This window comes from Chaetomium globosum, genomic scaffold, assembly GCF_000143365.1.
Source record: "Chaetomium globosum CBS 148.51 scaffold_3 genomic scaffold, whole genome shotgun sequence".
Taxonomy (NCBI): domain Eukaryota; kingdom Fungi; phylum Ascomycota; class Sordariomycetes; order Sordariales; family Chaetomiaceae; genus Chaetomium; species Chaetomium globosum.
In genome coordinates, this window is record NT_165978.1 from 2,134,758 (window position 1) to 2,151,648 (window position 16,891).

The window sequence follows — 16,891 nt, forward strand, 5'->3', positions numbered from 1 at the left end:
GCGGGTGGCGTCGTGGTGGGTAGTGGTTATCGGTGGGAAGGGAGTGGAGTTGGAGTCTTGCGCGCTACGGATGGGCAAGACCCGAACACACAAACCGCCACGCCATTCTGCTATTTTGCGTCGCTTTTTATCTTTTTGGCTATTTCCTTTTTCGGTTCGTTGTTCGTAATTGCGGATTGCGACTGAACTTGTCTGGCTATGTACGGGGTGTGGTTTCTTCTGTACATCTACTTGGCACGTTTCGGCCTGGGCAGGAGGACGTGGTGGGCCTGACCCATTCGACGGGGCGAGGTACTGAGGTACTTATGAGAGGAGGGAAGGAAAAGGGAGAGAGGATCTCCCTGGATGGAATGGACAGGAAAACAAAACAGTCGGCTAAACCACCAAAGAGGAAGTCGGAGTCGGTTAGTGGTTACCACTACATAGCTGGATCGGACTGGTTCGGGCAACGGCGCGGTACCAGATGGATGGGGTCTGAGGCTAGCTGCTGAGGCATTACCGGTACTTTACTCTGAGGGCAGACTGTGCAATATACATATCAGATTGGATTGGGTTGTGCCGTTGATGTGACTGTGAATAGTATGGCTACCGTAGTTCATCATTTTGACCTTAGGTAAGTAAGCAGTAGTGTCAACACCGTCCTTGAAGCACGGCAAGCCTGTGGGCTGGTGGCTTGCTCCGAGCCGCGGAGATCCGCCACACAAGAGCACAGCGCACCCCTGATTATCCCGCACGCAGGTATGTAAACCCTCATCACACCGGTGATGGTATCTGGTGGCCGGTGTCGTTGTCCCCCCCCCCCCCTCCAAGCTCCCCAGTTCGTATGAGGGGAACTGGGAATGGGAGTGGGAGAAGGTAGCATGGAATATCCCCCGCAAATTGGACACATTCAATTCACCCTTGTCAACTCTGCTACTCTGTTGGTTTCTGTTTGTGGGTTGTTTGTTCTAGCTTCTCATTGGCAGCTGACATGGTTGCGGAGTTGGCTTCCGACTTGAAATGTCTCATTTCTTAAAATAATCACTGTTTCGTTTTGCAGAACAACTAATCCTGGCTTGTATATCCCCCGAACTTTGTCTTCGACGAAGTCTTTTGGAAGCGAAGCTTGAACGGGTGGTTGGTCTGGACTCGGCATGTCTTACTTACCCCGCGGGAGCGGGCCTTCTTTTTACGTACCCGAATCCCGGTAGCACATGGGTAACCGATCTATCTGTGCCACACGGGCGGGATGAACACAAGCTGCGTAATGGGCCATCTCTCTCTGGTCATCCCCCGATGTGCCGACCTCGGACGACTCGGAGACGCGAGCTGAAGGACCCCGTCGGTCGTTGAGTTCCTTGGATCAGGAAGGAGGGCACGCGACCTCTTTTCGACGTCGTCGAGACCCTGGATAGGCCCGTCCAATGAGATAGATCCGAGGTGCCGCGCCAAGCAAGCCAAGCAAGCCAAGACTCACCACACAACGAGCCTCGTTGTTGCAGGATTTGGGGTCGTCGGTTCAAGATGGGATGGGCTTGGTGGTTCGGGGGCAAGAATCAGCCGAGAAATGGTGAGATTCAGACAATTCTAAGAGACATTGGGTTAACTGAGGCCAGCCGCCGTCAATCCTGCTTGTTATTTCCGGTGTTTCCACCACCAACAAGTTGTCGATTTTCCGTGACATGAGATGGCTGAGCTCGGGAACTGCGGGGTGGGGGTCAGCGTGTGAGCAGCAGTTTTTGCTGCCAAGCTTGGCTCGGTGCGACAAGTTTTAAGCTCTCCCCAGACCCTATCAAGGCACCACGTGGGTGGGTCCCAGGTCCTGGTTGGTCTGATGCGGGCCAGGAACCGAGATCTGCGCTATTACCGTTTGGACTAGTCGTTTTCTGCGAATGCAGGGGTCTAGGCCTGGGGGGCGATTCTGCCACGTCCCTTCACATCACCGATCCACGCAACGTGGGCGGCTTGCTTGGTTGTTGTTTGTCGTCGGTTTGGGAGGTCGAAGGCCAAGAGAGCTTGGTACGCTTGGCTGGCGTAATTAAGCATTTGTTCAATTGCTTGTTTTTGCTTGGAGATCTGGGGAACGACTTGGCATCATGGGATATCGATGATGGCGTTGACGTTGAACATCGGGACGGACCGTGGGCTGCTCCTGCTGGTGCTGTCTGTGTCCGAACTGACCTCGAATTGGCGAAGCGGGGAGGCAGGCGGTGAGGCGTGGGGTTGCGGAGAACTCGGGGTTCCACTTTCTACCCGGTGATAGTTTCCGACGAGTCTCTCAGTCGGCAAGACGGCAAAGAGCAATGTGCCGTGTACAAAGTTCGAGTCGCCAGGACGCGTGGGGTTGGTTGCACGGGGGTGAAACATTCTTCGGTCAGGACCTCGAGGATGGCTTGAGAGCCGCCGGTAAGTGTTTCGAGATGGTGCACAAGCATGGCTGAGCAATTGTTTTACGTGGATTCCCCTTTCAAGCCAAAAATGCGGGTAGATGGGTGCGGGAGGGACACGCGACCTCCTTCCGAACGGGGGTTGCGTGGCGGTACCTAGTTACTGTACCTCTGAACTTCAGAGTTGCACCTCGGGAGTGCCAAAGATGCATGGGAATCGAACCAGACCGAATTGCATGCAGGCATGCCCGCAAGCTTGCAAGAAACGGGCATTGGGGCCTTGCCTGATCAGGCAAGTTGTGGAGTTGGTGGACTGGAAAATGCCCGTGATATTCGCCATCCAGAAACGATTTCTGCGCTCGGTCTACCGTCATTGGTCGCAAATTTGCGTGTCACTGGTCGCCCCAGTGTGCCTTGGAGTTACCAGGCACGGATGCACCCACCTGCCCCTCCCCCACCACGACTTGAGAAGGTTCTCAAGCCTCTAGGCTCGCCAGGCTACTTCTTCCCAAATCAGTTTCAGCACGGTCCCCCTTCCGACTGAGTTTATAGAGCCCACCTGCCCTTCCCTTCCCTTCTCTCCCCCATTCCTTTCTTCACGCTCATCTCCACCACTTTGGTCCTTCACTACCTTTCCTCACGGAGAAGTTTCCTCTCATCTTCTCCCCCTTCACGATCGCAGAGGAAACACCTTCTACACACGCGCCTTCTTCCGAGGTTCAATTCCTTAGTACTCGAGGAAATGGCGGACCTCATTCGGCATCACGACCGTCACGATCCCAGCGTCGGCGAGATTCCCGTTCCTCATGGCCCTGCAACAGGCAATGAACACGACCACTACCCGGCCGGCAACGCCACAAACCAGGAGCGCTCCATCTTCGCGCATTTGACCCATCCGGATGATTGTTACACGCCCGACGGTGTCTACTGGGCCGACCTCCCGCTTGGGAAACGGATCGCTTTCGTCAATAAGGTTCAGAATGAGGAGACCAAGCGGGAGCTGGCCGAGATTGGCACCATGCTCAAGGCCGATCCCCTCAGCCCCGTGAGCTGGTACTTCCGCAACGCTGTTCTCCCCGGTGCCGGCCTCGGCCTCGAAGGTTACGTGCTCTTCAGCATTGGCAACCTCGAGCCGCTCTTCCGCTCTACCTGGCCTACGTGCTGGGGGAAGAACCCCACCGAGTGCAGCTCCAATTGGATTGCGTCCGTCACTTATCTCGAAGTTATCGGCATCATGGTCGGCCAGATGGCCGTCGGTGTCATTGGAGACTGGATTGGCCGCCGCTGGGGTCTCATCCAGGACGCCGCCATCATGTTCGTGGGCTTGCTCATGATCACGGCGAGCTGGGGCTTGAACCTGAACGGTTGGGTCATCTGCTACGCCTGGTCCTTGTTCTTTTACGGTATGTTGGTCCCAGCGAAACCCGCCATCGTCCTTGTGCTAACATGTCCTAGGTTTTGGCGTCGGTGGTGAATATCCCATCACCGCGACATCTTCCATGGAAAACGCCGTCTCGGCTGGCAAGCTTTCGACCCGCGACGATCGCCTCCACCGTGGCCGCAAGGTCACCATGGCTTTCCTGATGCAAGGTTGGGGCCAGCTCATCAACCAGGCCATGCTGATCATCCTGCTCCTGATCTTCCATCACGGCGATGGGAACCCGCCGTACGGCACCACGACTGTGCAGTGGATATGGCGATTGTCGTTTGCCATCCCTGCCGTGGGAACGCTGTGGCTCGTGTACTACCGCTCTTACAAGATGCCCCATGCCAGCCGTGAGCTCGCTGCCGCGAAGAAGAAGAGCAACGTCACGGGCTATGATGTGGACTCGCTGCGCCTGGCGTGCAACTTCTTTGGAGGACGCCTGCTCGCCACAGCCGGGACCTGGTTCTGCAACGACGTCTTCTTTTACGGCAACAAGCTCTTCCAGGCCCAGTTTATCGCCGTCATCAGCAACAACCCGCATTCCGTCATGACCGGCTGGATTTGGAACCTGTACAACGTCATCGTTTCGCTTGTCGGCTATTACCTGGCCTCGATCCTCATTGATAACAAATTCTACGGCCGCAAAATGATGCAGCAGGTCGGCTTCCTGATGTGTTTCATCATGTTCGTCATCCCCGCCTTCAACTACGAATACTACACCTCACCGGCCGGCATCAAGGCATTCCAGGCCATGTACTTTTTGTCCAGCTTCTTCAACCAGTTTGGTCCCAACAGCGTCACCTTCCTCGTGGCTGGCGAGGTGTTCCCCACGCCCATCCGCGCCTCGGCCCACGGCTTCAGTGCCTGCATCGGCAAGGCTGGCGCTCTACTCGCCTCGGTGCTCTACAACTACATCGACACCCAGACCAAGTTTTACGTTGTCCCCTGGTTCGGCCTTGCCGGCATGCTTTTGACCTGGCTATTCCTCCCGGATACCACTGGCTTGGACCTCAAGGAGCAAGAGCGCCGCTGGGCTTATATCCGCACCGGCCGCGACGCCGACTACCACGGCATCGCCATTCACCCCAAGCACCTCTCGCTCTGGGAACGCATGAAGGGTGTCGGCAAGAACTACAACCCCGAGCTTGACATCAAGCAGAGAATTGAGGACATGCGAGAGGAGTGGGCTGGCAAGGAGCGTCTGCGTCGCGAAAGGGAAGCCGGTGGCGAGGCCGCCGGGCCCGAGGAGGCCGATGACGAGGAGTGGACCGACCAGGTGAACGACTACTTCAAGAAGACGACCGACGAAAAGCTCGTAACTGGTGATGCCAAGGAGAAAGGAAAGTCTCCCGTGATCGAGTCGCGGCCGAGTGAGAAATCCTCCTCGGCCGCGTCGGCGTCGAGTTGATGTGATGGAGGTTGCCTAGTCTGCTGCGTAGACTTTCTGGATATTTTGTGTTTTTTTTTTGTTTAGAGTCACGAGCATCAAGCATGGGCGTTTGGGATATACTATGTATATGGTGAATTTAAACAGCATATTTGTTTTTGTAGTTTTGGGGTAGAGCTTCGCTAGATCTAGAATAGAATAGGAGTGGCCTTCACCTGAATATAATACGGTCCATAACGTGTATTATAAGCGAGCGACGCATATAAGCGAGCGACGCACTGTTCCCCGCCACGCGTCTCCTCTTCCTGTTCCACCAGATCCCACCACAACCAGCCATGCGTAGCCCCCCAAGAGAAGCCAGGCTTCGCATGGCCGTTGAAGCCATCGGAAAGAACAAAAATCTCAGTATCCGGGCCGCAGCCAGACAGTACAACGTTCCGGAAGCAACGATTCGCCACCGATGTACTGGCCGGTCTGCACGACGTGATTTACCAGCCAACTCGCGTAAGCTTACGGACCTGGAAGAGCGTACGATAGTTCAATATATACTGGAACTGGATGCGCGCGCATTTCCCCCTAGACTGCGTGGTGTGGAAGATATGGCCAACCACCTGCTCCGCGAACGCGATGCGCCCCCTGTCGGCAAGCTCTGGGCCCTCAACTTTCGTCAAGCGCCAGCCACAGCTTCCGTACGCGTCGTACGCGTAGATACGATTACCAGAGGGCCAAGTGCGAAGATCCAAAGGTCATTGGCGAGTGGTTTACGCTTGTACAGGACGCTAAGGCCCAAATATGGGATTGTTGATGACGATGTCTATAACTTCGACGAGACTGGGCTTATGATGGGCATCATCTTCGCGGGTATGGTAATTAGTTACGACCTCAGACGGCCGTAGCAAGGCTAAACTAGCCCAGCCTGGTAACCGCGAGTGGGCGACTGTAATCCAGGACAGGCATACGGTCGCCTGATCGACGAGCTGATGCGCGCACACATCAACCATATCACCAAGCTCGAGTTCCTTTGTGCCTTTCGCGAAGCCTTCTTTGCTTCCATGACAGAGAAGAATATTCAGGGTGGGTTTTCAGGGGCCGGTATCGTACCATTCGATCCAGAGAGGGTGCTTTCTAAGCTGGATGTCAAGCTTCATACACCAACACACCCAGACTCCAGGCCTGGCACTGCACAGCCTTGGGCCTCTAAGACCCCGTATAATGCCCAGGAAACCCGCTCGCAGTCAGACTTCATCAAGACCCGGATTTCCAGCTACCAAAATAGCTCCCCAGCTTCGGTGTTAGTTGCAGTTGACCAGCTTACCAAAGGTGCAACGGCTGTAATGCACCAAGTGGCTCTTCTTCAGTCAGAGGTCTCTTCGCTCCGTAAGGCCAACGAACCACTAAGCAAGCGCCGGAAAGCCAAAAGAACACGCATACAGCTTGGAGGGCCACTTACTGTACAAGATGCACAGGATCCACTGGACCAGAGGGATGTGGGTAAGGGGGCACTGCAGGAAACACAGCCGGATAGTAGTGGTGCAGGGGGGGCTCGTGCGAAGGTTCGGCGCTGTAGTAAGTGTGGCAAGCCTGGCCATAATGTGCGTACTTCCGAGAGGAGGCTGCAGAGGTCTCTGATGCAGCTGTTTCCGATGTAATTGTAGTTAGTTGCTAGGGTTGTTGTGTTGTGATTGTAGATAGTTGTTGCAAGGTGGGAGAAAGCGCGTCGCTCGCTTATATGCGTCGCTCGCTTATAATATACGTTAGAAGACTTTTTTTGACTTTTGACAGTTTATGTGTAATGTTGCCTTGCCAATCCGATTGTTGCTCGATATGAAGCCAGTGTTCGGTGCGGTAGAAATGGTAAGCGTAATAATAACCAGGACATCACATCTCTGAAGCCATCTTCAGCGTTGATCTACAATGTACTAACGGAGGTCCTTGTCTTCTTGTCTTAACTGTCTTCTTATAAACTCCCAGAATGGAAACGAGGATGGATAGTCACATACGTAGTCGGAGCCATGTCGATCTGTACATCCGATAGACCATCAAGCTAGGTGCACGAAGAGGATGGCAGCTTGATCTGATCTATACAACAACTTATAATACTTATTGGATAGTAATTCTAGGTTCCTCTACGCCTCCACACCGCAGTCTTCCAAACTCCGCCTCTCCTCCATAAAGTAGATAAACTCACTCCCTTATGTCCCATAAACCAATAGCTCACTCACTCACTCACAAACAAAGTTAACCCACCCCGCTTCAAACCCTTCAAACCCTTCAAACCCAACCCCCCATTCCCCCCCCAGCCTTCATTCCCTCCCTCCTTCTCCCTCTCCCTCTTCTCCCTCCCTCCTCCACCTACTCCGCCACCCCATAAAGCGCCTTCACCACCTCCCAATGCCACACCGTCGCCTGATCCACGCCCTTCAAATCCCTTAACCAATCCAAATACAGCCCCACCGTCTCCCTCGCATCCGCCTCAAACCTCTCCCCACCACACAAGGTCCCCCGTATCTGACTCAGCGTCGGCACCGTCGTACTCAGATGCAACAACACCAAAATGCCAAAGAAGTTCTGCGTGAAGAAGAACGAGCACGGCACCAGCCGCTTGTTGCGGCACGTCGGCGACATGGCGACGGGCCATTTGAGGGCGGCTTTGAGGCAGGTGGCGACGCCCGGCGGCGTCGGTGTGGGAGAGGGCGGTGGGGTGGTGGAGGGCCTTGTAGACGAAGGGGCGGTGGATCAGGTACTTAGTGTAGTAGTAACGGGAGCGGAGGAGGGCGACCTGTACGTCGAGGACGTAGGGGTAGCGGGTGGCGGGGGCGTCGAGGTCGGCGGTGAACATGAGGGGGGCGGTGGGGGCGCGGGGCGCGGTGGGCGTGGCGGAGGTGGGGGGTTGGTGGAGTTGGCGTTGTTGGGAGGTGGTGGTGCCGCCGCTAGTGGTGGGGATGGCCGGGGAGATGGGGGTCGTGGCGGGGGTGAAGAGGGAGTTTACTGTGGTGGGGGTGTAGAGATCGACGGGTGCGTTGGGGTAGACGCCGGGCGCGTCGTCGTGCCAGCGGAGGTGCGCGGGGAGCATGCCGCGCCATTCTTCGAGTTGGGTTGCAAGTGGGCGGATCGTGGTTTCGTTGACGCTGGGGTAGGTTGGTGGCGCGGGGCTGAAGGGGCCTGCTGACATTTGGCCCAGTGTTGACGGATCCGTGTGACCTAGGGGGTGTATGGTTAGGGAACCGTTTACAGCAGAACTTGTGGCGGGGAAGGGAGGACTCACTCTGATTCACATTCAAGGCACCGTGGAAGTCGACCAGAAGCCGGCGGAGGACAATCTGAGAGGCAAAGTGCTCCTGGAAGTGCGATTCCTGGTTGCTCAGGTGGTCGTCCTCCATGTATGGCCCGCTAAAGTCAGGCAGCCCAACGGTAGACTCCATCCTCTCCAGCCCGGTAAGCGGAAAGCCGAGTTCAAGGTTTAAGCCACTGGGTCAAGGTGTCAGCAGGGTACAACAATGGTTCTTGGGTGAGTGAGACCATACGTTTCCATGACCGAGCAGTGCCAGAAAGACCGGCGTGTTAGATCCGCCTGTGCGGAGGATAGGATATTCGGATGGCTGAGAAATGTTAGCTCTGGCGGAGGATCGCTCCGGAATCTAGTAGATACCTCGTGATGAGTGCTTGACAAGCCATCGAGGCAGAAGTGGTCATTCTCCAAAAGTCCTAATACCAGTTAGCAAAACCTGAGACGCGCTCCTAATCGGTCCAGAGGGAGGACAAACCAGTGGGTAGAAACACGACCCATAGTAGATACTACATAGCGTTAGTGGCACGTGTGACTCGAAGTAGCAAAGGGGCCTACCTAGCAAGTTCAAAAATCTGGACGTTCTCGAGACTGCATGAAGTAAGATTAAAACCCATCCGTCGCCGGGCTTCGTTAAAAAGATGTAACCCGGGGGGCGCCTCTTTGGTACCCCCTTTTATACCGCTGGCACGGCCATTGTACACATGAATCGGTGAACCTTCGTAACCGGCAATGGCAACTTCCCCCAGAGCGAAAACGAGAAATGCAATAGTCGAGGCCATGCTATCGTCGAATCCTCTATTGAAGAGCGCGGGTAAAGTTTCAGACACGAAGGGTTGTCGGTTGAGGACGGGGCAGAGGAGATTGAAGCTGTCAAAATAAGCCTTGGCTAGTCTCTGCATGGTTTCCCAGTTCAAGTCGGAAACGGTTATAGAATTCTGGCCCGCGACCGATCCGTGGACGCTGATGGTGGAACCTCGGCCGGGCTGCGTAGAGGGGTCTGTCGGTAGACTGTTGATGGATGACCGGCGAAGAGCGACCATGCTTGCTGGGCCCTCTCTCTCTAAGACTGACAAGTCGATATTCGGAAGTTTTGGCTGTATCGACATCAAAAGCTGCTGCATCGCTGGCCATTTGAGCATCTGATGGACGGACGAGACGTATCGATATTGATTATCTCCCCCCGGCGTGGCGTTCGAGATGTTGGGGAATTGAAACGGGGGATCCGTGGGTTGACCTACAGACCCCGACCCCAGTGTGGTTGGGAGCGGTGACGGTAGCGAGGCTGGCATTGTGAGCCCCAATATTGAGGGCGTCATAGCGGAGCGCTGGCTCAGATTGTCAAGCTTGACCTCCAGGCTCTTGATTCGATCCAGAATCTCGACCATCGTCTTATCTTTCCTTTGGTGTTGTTAGTCGGGAGCCTCGGCATAGGTGGAGTTCCATCTAAGATGTGTCGGAGCATACTTGGTTGGTTGGGGTTCTCGGTAGTTACATTCGAGGCGGAACTTCTGGCAGGTGCTGCACTTCGGCCGTTGTTCGTCACATTTTTGTTTACGGCTCCGACAAGTATCGCAAGCCTGGAAAGAGAGAGGGGGTTAGACCCTGGGGGAAAAGAGAGAACAGCTGCCTGGGTGCATGGAGGTAGCTGGTCCCGTTAAAACTTGACTGACCTGCGCTGCTATTGCGCCGCGTTCCTTCCTGAGGCTCCCTCCTAGATTGCTACCCCCGGGGGGACTGACAGTCGGTAAGTCATTGTAGGATTCGGGGGGTTGAGTACTCGGAGTCACGGGAATGTCCTCCATCTTCTTGGGCGGCCGCCTGGCAGCTGTCGATGCGGCTTTCAAGCTCTTGACGGGGAGCTCATAAGGCTGCTCGATCGAAAGATTTCTGGGTCTCCTTGTTCCCGTTCCGCGGGGGCGTGGGAAGATGGGAGGGAGAGATGTTACGGGGTATCCCGTTTGCTCGGTATCAAGCTCCCTATTTGGCCAAAACATAACAGATTAAGTAGAAGATTTCTTCATAAGACCATTCCAGAAAATCCACCATCACCTGGGACGCCCTGCCCGTGGATGGTGTTGGGTGATCTAAGGCGCAAATGGTTTAGGTCGGCGATCAAGGTCAGCGATCAAGGGCACCGACAACTTGGATCACGGTGGGAGTCGAGCGAGGTGGCGTGAAGGTGGAATGGATGGTAGTACCCGGCCGGGACTGGAACAATCTTTAAGGTGCCCAGTCTTTTGCCTCTTGGAGTCTAGGCGCTGCCACTCTAGTGTATGTATTTAACAAAAGTGCGAATGCCCGAAAGTGCAAAAGTGCCAGAAATGTGCCAGGAAAATGCGTTTGGTGGCCAGATTAGGGTTCCAAAAATTAAACTAAGTGGCCGCCGAGATGCGGTGAGAGTTGAGCGGTACGGAAGGAAGCAACCACGGACGAGGCACACAAATTCGGAAGGCATGGGTGGTCGCCATCGTGTCGAAGCCTTGGAATTTAGCAAGCGATAGATAGATGGCTACGTCATCAAAGCAGGGCAGGCGAGATGCCAAGCCGAGTTCGAGGTGGAGGCTGCAGCGCTGCAGCGCCGCCCCCATCTGTTAACGACTTGCATTTGTTACTTGTCTTCAATTGGTTGGAGGGTTGGCCGCCATTGCCATCGATGGGCGGCTTTTTCAGCTCCCGATCGAATGGACACACGATGATCTTTGTCAGTCTTGTCAGTATAAAAAAACCCGTGTGTCCGCATGGCTCAGTTCAGCCGCTTTTTTGCGGCTCTCCAAGAAGCCTTGGAAGCCTTGGAAGCATAGGAGTGGCGATCATTACCGGAAGTGGCAAGCATTTCAGGCTTGGATGCTACCTACGCAGCAGTCCGTCGTTGTTGAATATCGCCGCATCCAAACCGCCATCATTGAGACCGCGGGGACCAGTTATGTTTAGAACCAATCTCGCTGGGCAGTTGCTAACTGGGTAGACTTGGTGTTCTTGAAAGCAGACGACGATAGCTCTGGCATTCCTAGTGCATGTAACCTGGCCTTGGACGTCATATACCTGGCCCCTGACTCTCCGACCCAGGCCCCCGGCATTGGCCACCATGACCTTATCATGGTATGACCGAAGGGCGAGGGCATAAAGGGCACTCCGTGTTAGTCACGTACCTCATGCCGCCGGGCCGTAGGGTGATGGGCAAATGCAGGGGACTCGATGTCATGGGTATTCCACAACCCATTCGTTTGTTCCTACCCCAGATTTTCATGATCCCCCATCTTGAGGTCTTGACCCACCGACTTGACCGAGTTGCAATATGAAAAGAAATCCATCCTCCTTTCCTTTTTTTCTTTTCTCCTTTTTTGACTTCTCCCGTTTCGTCTCTTTTCCTGAAGGTTGAGACAGCTGAAATAGCACCCCAGTCTCAACCCCCCGTCTTGCCCAATGGGAGCGGGAACCCAAGATTTGTAGGGCTGACTTTTGTGGGGGACCCGGAGTTGAGGATTATTTTTGCGGGGTAAGTTTGCGGCCCGGGCCGACCTCCTGAGCGCCCTTGGTAGTGTTGCATCAATATTGTGGAGCTGGAGAGAGCTGAAAGAGCCATGGCTAGTTTATCTTGACCACCTTCTTTCACCATGTATGTTGGTTTGAAAAGAAATTCTGGTAATATAACTATCTAACTAAGTAGAAAGCACAGTTGAAGCTTGGCGATACCAAACGTCGCTACAGACAGTCCACCCGGATGTCAGTCAGATGCCCTCTCCCGCCTTCTGAACGCCGAGGTAACCGTAGATATTCGAGGTCCTCGAGAAAGCTCAGCACTCTGGTCTGGGCTGTTACAGGCCCGTTGCTCTGAATCCCGGTTAGAAGAAGGGCGATTCAGGTTAAATTGCCCATCTGACGCGCAATCTCAGACGGGGAGCTGTTCCTATCGTCGCCACCTCGCATACTGATTGGTGCTTGTAAGTCAGTTCAAGTTTGCGGTATTATTTCTAGATTTCCACCCGGTCGCTGTTGTGATAGGGATGTTTATTAAAGAATGATTCTCTTGTCGGTGGGCTCCATAAAGAGAGGCAGACCTCGCTTTGAATAGCACTAATTATCCTCCCAAGGTTTAATTACCATGCCAGCTTTTAAAGTTGTCATTTGTACCATCCGACCCATTGCCGCCATCATTACATTCGGAAACGCGGTATGTGTCTGGCCATGGTGATGACGGCTTCGCTCTGAAGCGCCAGGCTGTGCGGTTGTGTCCGGCGAAAGTTGGAAAGGGGCGTGCCTCAATAATTGGCGTAGGGTGCTTGTCGCTTCACTTGGCAACAGGGGTACATTTACCGCATACAAGTACATGTACTCCAGCCAGCTCGCCTCGCAAAGACAGAGGTTTCCTCACCCGCCTCTCGCTCAATGAGTCCCGTTCCTTGTGGCTATTGCGTCTGACAACATCTATCATAATTATTCTCAAGCCGTTATTATTATGCCTCTTGGGGAGCCGCTTGACAATAAGAATGACCATAAAATGGTCTGTGTCATGCATGAGTGCAACGAATCTCGGACTTGGATGAGCAGCTGCTGCCAGAATCGTAAGTGCTTAAGCAAGAAAATGGCTTAGTATCCCCATCAAACATTGTACCAAAATGCTGATATGAAAATAGATATTTGCACCGCAACCGGGGAAACTTGGCAATGCCGTAAACCAGTTGCATGGGGCGATGCGGAGGCATGTAGCGCCCGTGAGTCTCTCTTTGGTGTCTGGGCTTCAGGGAAAGATGTTTGGCCAATCCAAAATCTAGATATATGCAAGGTCATGTGGCTTTGCCCGTACAAGAGAGTACCTGGCGGGCGGCTTTGCCAACATCGTAAGTGAAGCTGCAAAGTCCTAACCTCTGGGTACTACACTTGTGCGTATAACCCAGGTCGCCAAGTGAGTAAACTTGAGGCGAGCTAACTCTACTCAAGATACCCGGTTCAAGGAAATAAAGCCGGGGAAATGGGAAAGGATTTGTCAGTGGATACGGCCGGGAAAACGGGTCTGAGGAGAACAACTTGAGTACGGAATCTATAATGGGAAGGCAATTGCATCCTCGTTTGGTGGGTTTCTGGGAATATAACATCGCGAGGTACGGGAGTATACCTACCATTTCTGCGGATCTCGATGAGTATTAGATCGTTTGAATACGTTGCCAAACTCGTTTTCCAGCAGTAGTCATTTGCCGTAAGCTTAGCCGCTGCTGCTTCCCCGGATATCATCTGTGCAACATTTACAATTCTAGTGAACTCTAGGATAGGCTCAACTCGTATTCATCCGTCTGTGTGATGCAGTCTATTTGCACTGTTTAGAGAACCGCTCCTCCATATGTCTATAACGCCTTGTTCTGTCCCATATCCAACCATGCCCGCAAATCACCCAACCTTCGCCTCGGCTGGTCGTTGTATCGTTCTATGATAGCCCCAGCTCAGATCTTTCCCTCGAGCAACCCTCCCCGCCACCGCCGCAGCAGGATGCGTAATCGACATCTTTGCCAACAACAACCGCGCATGAGTAACAGCCGACACTGTCACATAGGCCTGCGAGATGGAGCTCGTAGCAGACGGAGAAACCCGACGCGCTGGGCATCACCGTCTCCCGCACCAGTCGAAGGCGTCGTCGAACTCTTAGGGACGACGAGTAACCTCCCCTCCTCCTCCTTCCCCCCGAACCCATTGATCTCACCCGCCTCCCCCATCTCCACATCCCCATCCTTCCTCTCACCCCCATCCCCATCCACCATACCATCGCCCGCCAAGCGATAACCACCATCCACCACACCACCAACACCATCACCCACCACACCAACACTACCACCACCACCACCCTCCACCGAAATACTAAATAGCGCCGCCGCCGTGATAAAGTACGGCATGAACCCGGAAACGCGGCGTAGGGTGAAGAGGTCGTCATAGGACTGGGTGAGGGAAAGGATGGACTTGGCCGCTTGCGTGCACACCTCGAGGGGCTGGATGCCCGTGTTGTCGAGGGTGTGGCCGAGGAAGGGGCGGAAGGCGCATAGGAGGGAGAAGTGGTAGTACATGCTTTTGTTGGGGAAGGGGGGGGTTGTGGTTAGTGGAGGGGTGGAGGTGCCGGTGGGGTGAGGTTTTGGTTGGGTGGGGGGAGGAGGTGTGTCTGTTGAGGAGACCAGGGGGGGGGGGGGGGGGCGCTCTCTGTATGAACAGTACAAATGGGGTCCCGCCGTCCTCGTGGGCTAAGAGGGGACATAAATCGGTGTACCAGTTGAGACAGCGCATGTACCAATCTCCCGCCTCCCCGCCAGCTGCCTGGATGTCCGAACGCCCAAAAACCATGGCTTGGTACACCCACTTCGTGAACTGGAATAGGTGTGCTGCATGGGGCTTGGTTATTCCCAGACCGGGATGAGTGACTGACTGCCCCCAGCCTTAGTGCTCCTTGGCCCCAGGAATTTTGGTCCAGTGACTTCTTTTGGGAATACTCACTGGATCGCCTGGCTACTACTGGCACTACTGGCTGGCCTCTTCCCCGTCAATGCTGGGGGGTGGACTCAAGGAAGAATAGGTCCTTCTTGGGCGGGTCGTGATGGGGTTATTGAATACTTGCCCCGTAATCAGAGAAAGCATGGCTATGCGCCATGGTTAGCTACTGTGGTCGAGGTTGATTTTAAGCTCCGTTTCAGATGCCCTGTACCGTTTGAGGGACACTGCAGCGCAGTAGGACATGGTAATTGATTCGGCGTGGCTTTTCTCTTCTACTTGTACGGAATGCGGCGGGGCCTGGAAGAGCTCGGTCATGCCAGTAACGAAGCCATCAGCGTACTCATGAGCCTCGGTCTCACGGCCACACCGAAGATAGTACAGCGAGAGCATGCCAAGGGCCTGCACGTCCGGGAGGGTGCTGGGTGGCTTGGTGTCCCGGAGGAGCTTCCTGGCCCGTGTCGAGCAAGGACCGGCTCCTCCGGCCATCCCGACAGATAGGCTCCCGCCATCCGTCGCTGCCCTCGTTTATCAGGCGAATCCGACAGCGCTAGGATGGGCATGCACCAGGGCGGACGAACAGAAACCGGGATTTGACCCGCTGGTGTAGTCCCTGCAGAAAGAGGTCCTCGGAAAAAGAAGGCAAAACGGGAGATGGTCCCAGGTACGGAGGGCGTCGATCAAGTGGCGGATGTGTGCGTTGGTCCAGCCGGTCTTGGTCCAAGGGTCGATGTGCGACTGCGTGGTATATGCGTCGAGAGGTAAGTGTGGGAGCAACAGGCTTGTCGGCTGGACTGAAGTGGCACGACTGGCTCCCCGTGTCTCCAGTTGCCTATCATGGTCACCTTGGAGGTGGGGGAGGCATGACTGCCAAGATAGGAGTTGTTCGAAACAAGAGGTCGAGGTTGAGCGTGGGCTTGTTGGTTCAGGTTGTTGGAGAGTGGTCCCGCTGTCGGGCTTTGGTGAATAAAACTGGGCGTGCTTGAGTATATCGTGACGCGAGATGCTGCCGTCTAACAGGCCCTGCATCACAGCTTTGCAGACATGGGGATCCGGGATGGATGCAATGGCTCGGAGAAGGGCATCGCTGTCGGCGTTGTTCTGCCTCAGCTGCTCCGTCTCAGCGCGTAGCTGCCCCTTGGACTCCTGCCGTACGTAGTTGTACTTGCACTCGTCGCCGGCATCGTTGCATCTCTGGCATGGTAGGTTGCCGTCGCACTATGTCCAATTCCGTCTCAGTACATGTTAGTGTGCTATAAAAAGTGGAAAAGAGTGGATGCACATGGGCCGTGGTGTGAGATTGAAAGAGTTAAGAGTTTGGGAGCGGGGAGCGGGGTTTGAATCAAATCAAGCCAATTGACCCACAGCACTTATTTTTCAACGCTTTTCATAAGGAAGCTTTAGAGGTGCTGATCCTTACCTTTGCTCGCTTCTGGCGGCAGCGGTCGCAGGCTGTATGTACCTGGCTCCGTCGGCCCATCCCTCCGACCTCGGTAGCAAAGATACTTTGTATGTAGGTATGTACGTACTCGGTATCTTGTATGTGGGTGCGTGATACGGGACACTGCATCGATTGCAAATAGTAGAAAAAAGGTCGAAGAAAGAGTTATCTTTTTTAAAGGTGCAAGGCGCCTCACAGACTATTTGCAGAGGACCAAAGTGGGGCGGCCTGGCACGGACTATCTCTAAGTAACTTCACACAATGGGGATTCTTGCATCAGTGCGGATTTTGAAGATCTCGATCGCAGAACGTTCCCCTTGTTGCCTTTTGTAGCCCCGACCGTTGGTCCCGCCTCCAGTCCGGACCTTTCGCTCCGGGATGACGTATATTCCGATTCTTGGACAGTGCCAAGGGTCCCCCAGATCGGCTTTGGATGCCAATCGTTCCAAGGCCCGAAGGCGATTGCAATGGGCCGAATACTCTGTAATTTCAATTCCAAACAACTCAACTAACGAAT

General features: G+C 54.5%; 6 protein-coding genes across 6 annotated transcripts in view; 3 read left to right on the plus strand and 3 right to left on the minus strand.

The window, feature by feature from the left end:
- Positions 1-3,108: 3,108 nt before the first annotated feature.
- Positions 3,109-5,200, plus strand: CHGG_05982 (uncharacterized protein; the record flags this gene model as incomplete). The annotated part of the gene is made up of 2 exons (XM_001222076.1): positions 3,109-3,769; positions 3,822-5,200. 2 exons carry the CDS (start codon positions 3,109-3,111, stop codon positions 5,198-5,200), a joined length of 2,040 nt encoding a protein of 679 aa, XP_001222077.1.
- Positions 5,201-5,514: 314 nt separating this feature from the next.
- Positions 5,515-7,171, plus strand: CHGG_05983 (uncharacterized protein; the record flags this gene model as incomplete). Its single annotated transcript, XM_001222077.1, has 5 exons — positions 5,515-6,040; positions 6,128-6,745; positions 6,868-6,881; positions 6,962-7,033; positions 7,151-7,171. The coding sequence occupies 5 exons, from the start codon at positions 5,515-5,517 to the stop codon at positions 7,169-7,171; spliced, it is 1,251 nt and encodes a 416-aa protein (XP_001222078.1).
- A 481-nt stretch (positions 7,172-7,652) lies between these two features.
- Positions 7,653-11,670, minus strand: CHGG_05984 (uncharacterized protein; the record flags this gene model as incomplete). The annotated part of the gene is made up of 6 exons (XM_001222078.1): positions 7,653-8,380; positions 8,445-8,647; positions 9,024-9,866; positions 9,933-9,991; positions 10,139-10,445; positions 11,618-11,670. The coding sequence occupies 6 exons, from the start codon at positions 11,668-11,670 to the stop codon at positions 7,653-7,655; spliced, it is 2,193 nt and encodes a 730-aa protein (XP_001222079.1).
- Positions 11,671-12,570: 900 nt separating this feature from the next.
- Positions 12,571-13,375, plus strand: CHGG_05985 (uncharacterized protein; the record flags this gene model as incomplete). The annotated part of the gene is made up of 4 exons (XM_001222079.1): positions 12,571-12,639; positions 13,103-13,180; positions 13,241-13,306; positions 13,364-13,375. The coding sequence occupies 4 exons, from the start codon at positions 12,571-12,573 to the stop codon at positions 13,373-13,375; spliced, it is 225 nt and encodes a 74-aa protein (XP_001222080.1).
- A 630-nt stretch (positions 13,376-14,005) lies between these two features.
- On the minus strand, positions 14,006-14,518 carry CHGG_05986 (uncharacterized protein; the record flags this gene model as incomplete). The annotated part of the gene is made up of 1 exon (XM_001222080.1): positions 14,006-14,518. The coding sequence occupies one exon, from the start codon at positions 14,516-14,518 to the stop codon at positions 14,006-14,008; it is 513 nt and encodes a 170-aa protein (XP_001222081.1).
- Positions 14,519-15,464: 946 nt separating this feature from the next.
- Positions 15,465-16,891, minus strand: part of CHGG_05987 (uncharacterized protein) — a gene marked incomplete at both ends in the record, with an annotated part of 2,799 nt that continues 1,372 nt past the window's right edge. Inside the window, one exon of the mRNA XM_001222081.1 lies at positions 15,465-16,151. Coding sequence (XP_001222082.1) covers positions 15,465-16,151 — 687 coding nt within the window. The remainder of the gene's footprint in view (positions 16,152-16,891) is intronic.